The sequence below is a fragment of the Montipora foliosa genome, chromosome 6, assembly GCF_036669935.1.
Source record: "Montipora foliosa isolate CH-2021 chromosome 6, ASM3666993v2, whole genome shotgun sequence".
NCBI lineage: Eukaryota > Metazoa > Cnidaria > Anthozoa > Scleractinia > Acroporidae > Montipora > Montipora foliosa.
Window position 1 is genome coordinate 24265394 of NC_090874.1, and position 7500 is coordinate 24272893.

Genomic DNA, 7500 nt, shown 5'->3' on the forward strand with positions numbered 1-7500 from the left:
TATTTGATAACTAACACCGGACAGTTTGGAGATTCGAATGGAATTCTTGCTGGCCTTCATCAGCATCACTAGCTTCCTCACTCATTTCATGCTCATTCAGATCTTCATGGGGTCCTTCATCTTCATCCACTCCGCACCAACTCGGGCGTCATTCAACACGCCTGATCCCCTACCGTGACATTTAGTTTGTCACGCATTCCTCTCGATAACTTTGGCGTTTCGCGGCTATAGACTGTTTTCATGTGACGTCTCCGGGAATTGAGCTCTATCATCACTCAAACGTTTTCTTTTGTTTCGGAGGAAAAACAAGGCTACTGATCACGTGAGTGAAAACAGGCATCTTGTCCCTATGGGACCTTACATTCTATTTATCAGGCCCTAGCACAAAGTCCCGTTTCAACTACTGCAATGTTGTTTTGGGGAAACTGTGGAGTAACTTTGCAGGACAAACTGCAAAAACTACAAAACAGAGCAGCCCGTGTCTTGACCTACCCTAACTATGACGCTGATGTCAACAATTTATTTGAACTCGTAAGATGGAAAACCCTAGTCTCTCAAAGGTAAATTGAAAGAGCAACAATGGTATTTAAATCCCTAAAGGGACTAGCACCTGATTATCTCTGCTCGAAATTTGTCCATCGCGATTCTGGTAATTGTTTGAGAGACTCTGTGAATAAGGTAAATGTTCCGCAACCGCGCACAAACTATTACAAAACAGCTTTAGCTATAGTGGCACAGTTTTGTGGAACAGTTTGCCATTAGAACTAAGGAAAGCAGCGTCCCTCAATCAATTCAAACGTCTGATTAAAGAGATTATCTAAGCCATTGTTCTAAACACGGCATTCATGGAAAGCAGCTTTATTGTATGATATTGAGTAAGATAGTTAATGTAGTTTACATAGTTTATCTACACTTGGTTTTAAAATTGTACATATGGTTTTTATATGGCTTATGAATTGTACCGTGGTTAAATAAAGATTAAACACTCTATTCGAGATCAATTGCCGCTCAAATCTAAGAAACGGGAACCCAAATAGGACAAAATGGGAAAACCCAAAAAGCACATTGGATAACAAAACCGAAAAACCGCTCGTATTTTCTACGAAAACCGGAAACCAAAAGCAAAAAAAAACGAAAAATCCGCAAACCGCAATGAACACCAAAACCGAAAAACCGAAGTTTTTTGGCACAAAAACCGAAAAACCGATCTAAAAAATAGCCAAAACCGCAAAACCGAAAATCCCAATGTCCCCCTCCTCATTTGCATGTACATGCGTACATATTGGCTTAAGTTTTTATTTCGGTGATGCGTGATCAGGCCAACAAAAAATCAGCGCGATTCATGAGACGCCCCCTTTTTCTACCCTCAAGGTAGCGACGGACAATTGAGAACTTTTTTTTAATAATTACAGGTGACCCTACTTATCTTGCTTATGGAGTGAACACAAAAGGAACTTTACATTAAACAATTCAGCCAGACATTGAATAGCTTGCTTAAATCATGAAAGTTATGGTTTGATCAACTACAACAAAGTTGTATTTATGTCAATGCCAGCAGGCAGTGCCTGCGGCTTTGTGTTCTGTCAGTCTGCCATTGTATTATGAGATCAATTTGATATAACACTGTTTGAGTTGCTTCGTTGTGCTGGTTATTCCTTGCCTGTCTTTTCAACACTGGCGTATTGGCAGCGGCTGCTAATCCACAAGGACTCCTGGGACCTGAAAGCTGGCTCGCCAATTCAAACAACAACTCTGTGAAGAATTCATTGTCCGTTAATTCTATTTGGCAAGCCGTAAGAGCCCATTACGGCTTCGAGTCTACTGGCGCCTGCTTTTTACACTTCTCCAACATGAAACTTGAAGTCGGTGAACGCCCAGAAGACCTCTTCCAGCAGTTGATGTCCTTCGCTGAAGATAATCTGCTTGCTGCCAACAGTACATAACGTACCCATGGGTCAACTATTGCGGATGATGAGGAGTTAACTCCTACACTTGAAAACGTGATAGTTTTGTATTGGTTAAGATTAATGCATACCGACCTACCGGCTCTTGTAAAATGGTGTTGTGGCATTGAACTGAGATGTCATTTGTCATGTTCCGGAATGTTCCATGTTCCTGCTTTTACTAATGCGCTAACAATTTGCATTTGTTTTAAATCGTGACAATTTGCATTCGTCAATATGAAACCAAGAACTCTCATTCACTTTGTCACGCAAATCTATGTTTCTGTAATTACTGTGCACCATTCTCTCTTGGCGCGAATTGAGGCTGTAAGCAGCCTTCTTGTTTTAAAAGAACCCAAAAGAGCCCTCTTTCTTAACAATTTTCGGGCTTTGAAGTTGTCGAAGAAACGAGTGACCTGTGAAAAGTGACCTGTCTTAAACCTGTCGATATGACCGGCGTCTGCTTCAAGACGATATATAAATTAAAGCTTACATGCATACATACAACCTTTATTTAAACACGGCAAAAAGTTAAAGCTTAAAGCTTGTAGGTCCGTGTATTACATAGAATAAACATATTAAAGCAATAATATAAAAATGTTAATAAGAATTAAGCAGTTGTTCGAACGTCAGTTACGTCACCCATGATGAGGCTATAAATAAAGTTAATAATATCATGTTTTTTTTTTATACACGCGCACTTTCAGTTTCGATATCTACCATTGTCCTGAGGCAATCGAGAATTGAGCAACTCGCGGAACAACCGAACCGCTACGGTGCAGGTTGAAATTAGTCTTTCTGTACTTTTGAAGCAATCACGTATGACATCAAGAATGCGGCCAGATTCCCAGTCAGCTTGCGTTTTCTTCCTAGCAGCTTTGTGTCTCGCTCGAGCTCAGAACTCTTCTCGTCGTTTGGATGAAACTCTCGCCGACCGAGCAGATGTCGATTATGTCACCAAATGCAGCTGGAACTGCACCATTGCTGAGTCCGATCTCACTGACGAAATCAAGTCTACCATCGTCACGAACGGAGTAATCAGATTTGAGGTCAGGTACGAAAAGAAAATAGGCGAGAAATGCATTAACGAGACGTCTGGAAATCCAAGCAAAAATGTTACTGAGAACTGGCAAATATGGCTGGCAAACAACAAACTAAACTTTGTTGCTTACGTCTTGGAAAGCTGGACGAAATTAATCTTCTCTTTCGACTCTGGCAGACGAAAAGAAATCAAAGCTGTATGTAAATTCGAGGCCACAAGGAAAACGGAGGCAAATTCGTCGAATGACGGGTTGATTTTCCCTCTTTTTGTTCCAGGTCATCTTGCCGATCTTGGAGTTGAATTTGATAGAATTGAATGCAAGACAAAGAAACAATCCTGCGCCAACAGCAGCATCACGGCCTTATGGGAGAATTTCCTTGGTCTTTACCACATGTATAAAGCTGGAGGATGGAGCAATTTTTTCATTAATCTTTTGCTTTCAGTATTCTTGATAACTTTCTTCACTTTCTCGCCTGCGTTCGTCTGTTTCTTCTCTCCCACACAGGTCACAGAAAATGGCATGCGTCAGATTGTTCTCAACGGCGCCAGTCCAGTCAGTTTTCCGAGCTTCGTTGGTAATTATTTCTTCTCTGAAGATGGTAATGATATCTGGCATCACTTAAGATCCCTCATGTCAAAAATTGTAGTGTTACCTTTTCCATTTCTCCTTTCTGTGATGTTTGTTTACCTCGTACAGCGGCGTCAACCTGGAAAGATTGAGTTCCCCTCATCTACCTTGTTCCGACCACATATAATACTTTTTTATTGCTGCTATTGTGTTCAAGCTTTTTTGGCTTCATTTTTCAATGCATTGGATGAAGAGAAACCTTGCCTAGTTTGTCGTCGTATCCAACCCAAAGACATTCGATTCTGTAATGGTAAACCTCCGCAGCGAATTTCTCACCACCTGCGTGTTCATCCATTGCTGTTGGCAAGGTTGTGGAAATTTTATAATCGAAAACTTGCAAAATATCTAAAAGTAACATTCAAAATTTTCCTTCGAATCCGTAACATTTCTATTACAAGTTTTCTCCGTTTTCTCGTATTTCTGGTTTTGCTCTGTCTAACTCCTGTTGTCGCAGTTCTGCTATTAACAGCAGTTGTGTTGACGGCGGTTATTGGAATTTTTATTACATCACCCACAATCATTTTACACAGAAACAAGATAAAAATTGGATTACGTAACAGAATTGCCGGAGCGATTTTTCGTTGTATTTTATGCATTTCCTCTTCGCTGGGCGTTTTCGGTGCAATTTTTGTTCTAATGTCCGCTTTTTTTGGAGTAATGTTGGCCATAATAGGAGTCCTCACACTTGTGTTCTCAGATGAAAGCCTTCCGTATGTAGCTTGCGCTATTCTTGTCTTGTATTATCTTTGGAGCAGCTACAGCTCATTCACTAACAAATATCAAGACCTCGCTTTGACGTTCCATAAACACTATAAGAAATCTCTCCTGATCCCCACGGAAGGGGAACTTCCGAACCCTGTTGATTTAAGAGGTAATAGTAAAGTCAATACGCTGAAAATTCCAAAGGAGCTTTTTGACATGGCATGTGAGGAACTCATGCCAATCCGAGAGGGGTTGTGCGTCTTGGTATTAAAAGTCACCCTCATTTTGTGCTTTGTCTTTCTTACTTTTTCGTTGATTTTGCTGCTAGATGTGGGCGCTACCCCTTTAACAAAAGCTTTAGTAGCATTTTTCACTGGATCAGTCCCCAAGATAGCGACCATGTATTTTGATGGCGACAGGCAGAAGAAACTGGAGGCTATTGAGGTTGACGAAAACGCTCCTCAAATTGTGGAGGATTACTTAAGCAGAACGCCGGAGTCTGTTCCAGAGCCAGAAAGCTTTAGTGGAAACAACGACGAAGCATTACCGGTACTTATCAATCACACCATGAGGAAACCATCCAGGGATATTTTTGATGAGGTGGCCGGCCGCATCGCATGCGTCGTCAGTTAACGAATCGGTGAGAAGCTAAGATGAGCTTCATGCAAGTACCTGGACAATAAACTTGACAGTTCTCCGCGGAAAGGTGATAAATCTGTATACTGTGTAGAAAAACACCTCCAGATCATTAGAGTACAAACTTTCGCGCGAAACACTAAAGCCGGGGAAGGAACAATTCTCGTTCAGTGGAGTCAAGCTTTTAGTAATCCACTTGTAACAATTTGCTCTAAGCAAGAATGTACTGTCAGTTGAACGTTTGAAAGTATCAATATGTATTGTTAGGTTGTTAGTTAGTTAATGTAGCATCTTAGAAACTTTGGGCTTGTCATTGAACAACTTGCCCTTTGAATCAATTGGTTAATTAGGTGCCCGAACGTTTGGAGCTAACAAGGGCAACTCAATTGGGGAAGATCCTATGCGTATGGCGCGCCTTTCCAGTCTTTATGCAAACAGCTTTATTATGAAGTGCATCTATTACATTGCTGTGCCGTAATTGTTATTTCCTAAATCTGTATTTAATTTAATCAGTTTCAAAATTCATTACATTACATATGAACAAAGAATGTATGAATCCGATGACAGAATACAAAGATTCGTAAAAAATGGAAAACCACTTTGAGTTTACAAGATATGTTTCGATCGATCATCGATCATCTTCAGTTGCAAGTGTTAGTTACAGAGCGAATTTGAATTTGAGTGAGGCAATGTTACAATTTGAACTTACGTTAATACATTCCGTTAGAATTCCAAATTACCGGTAAACGTTACATCGATTGCTTGCATTTATATTGTGCAACAACAACAACAACAACAACAACAACAACTACAGAAAACTAACACTAAAGCATAAATGTAGCTAATACGATAGAGTAGGCTCCGCATGCTTTAGCTTAGCTGCCTATTTAGACTTGCATTTTCCCAGCGGATATGAGCAGCCTTTTTGAGCAATAACTGGAAACGATTAGGTGCCGTATCTAAAATGGAAAAGCAGTTCTCAGAACAGAGTCTTCGACATTCCTCAGAGTGTTGCAAATGTTGAAAAATGTGATAAGTCGAAAGGTATCGGAATGTTTCCCCGACGTAACAGGCATTACATCCTGCACAAGTGAATTTATACACGACACGCGAACGGAGATCGAAAGGCACGGGATCCTTCACACTGAACATGTTGCGAATCTTAAATGAAGAAAAAGCGAGCTTAATGTCTAAGTCGACGCAAAAGCGCTTAACTAGTTTACGTAATCTTCTCAGAGCTTCTGTAGAAAAGAAACCTATGGGAGGTAACTTAAAGTCCTTTACAGAAACAGAGGATTGAACTTCGTCGCCACTAGTTGAGGGGGTCTGGGCTCTAGTTATATACTGATTTAAAAGTACCTTTCTGAGAAGGGACAGGACTTCTGACATTTTCCAACATTTGCAACACTCTGAGGAATGTCGAAGACTCTGCTTTACATGAGCTGCTTCTCCATTTTAGATACGGCATGCTCATGTCCGCTGGGAAAATCCCAGTCTAAATAGGCAGCTAAAGCATGCGGGGCTAACTCTATCTTTTTAGCTTTTTGATGTTTTTGTTGTTGTAATTTCCTGCCATTAAGCACTTAAGTTTGTTTTTTCTTTTGTTACACTATTTATGCGGGCATTATTGGATTGTTTGCATTTAGTATTGTTGTAACGTTTATCGGTAATTTAAAATTCTAACGGCAATGTATTAACGTAAATTCAAATTGGAACATTGACTCAAATTCAAATTTGCACTGTAACGAGCACTTGCAACTGAGCTAGCCCGCGAAATACCATTAACTTCGGACGATGAGTCAATTTATTTGAACAATACTCCTGAAAATTGCAACAAATTCTGTTTTCGTCCAATTACTAGCAGTGTTGTCTTTACCTTTCTAAATAGATTGTCAAAAACTAAAGCTACAGGGCTAGATAATATCTCTGCTAAGTTGATTCGTGAGTGTGCTGATATTATTTCAGGCCCTTTGTGCGATCTGTTTAATAAATCCTTGATGTCTGGCATATTTCCCGGCATATTTCCTGGCGACTGGAAATGTGCTAGAGTGACTCCGTTGTTTAAACAGGGCGAGTCATCTGATTTAAACAACTACAGACCTATCTCAGTCATTTCCTTAGTCGCCAAAGTGTTCAAGAGGATTGTGCACGATCAGCCAAAGTATACAACTTCTTAAACAGCGAAGAAATTATCTCTAAACAACAATCTGGTTTCCGGTTTTTGCACTCAACCGGTCACTGCTCTTCTAGAAGCAATTGACAGTTGGGCGTTTAACAAAAATGCTGTAGTGTTTCTCGACTTAAAAAAGGCATTCGACACTGTTGATCATGAGATACTACTAAAAAAAATGAATCAGTGCGGAATTCAAGGGATAACTCTTGATTGGTTTAAATCTTATTTGACGAATCGCACACAACGGTGCTCCGTTAACGGTTGTCTCTCTGACATCTCCACTCTTAAATGTGATGTGCCACAGGGAACGATCCTTGGCCCTCTTTAATTTCTAATCTATATTAACGATCTCCCTAACTGTATGTCGTTTAGCGTA

General features: G+C 40.2%; 1 protein-coding gene and 1 long non-coding RNA gene across 3 annotated transcripts in view; one reads left to right on the forward strand and one right to left on the reverse strand.

Annotated features, from left to right (window-relative positions):
- The window catches only part of LOC138007021 (uncharacterized), a 17339-nt gene that overhangs the window by 5930 nt on the left and 3909 nt on the right, over positions 1-7500 (reverse strand). The window lies entirely within an intron of this gene.
- On the forward strand, positions 2651-5549 carry LOC138007020 (uncharacterized). 2 transcript variants are annotated; one of them, XM_068853693.1, is made up of 2 exons: positions 2651-3181; positions 3261-5549. In XM_068853693.1, the coding sequence occupies exons 1-2, from the start codon at positions 3079-3081 to the stop codon at positions 4946-4948; spliced, it is 1791 nt and encodes a 596-aa protein (XP_068709794.1). In that variant the 5' UTR covers positions 2651-3078; the 3' UTR covers positions 4949-5549. The 2 variants fall into 2 exon arrangements, with proteins under 2 accessions (XP_068709794.1, XP_068709796.1); XM_068853695.1 differs by having other exon boundaries at positions 2654-3560; positions 4644-5549.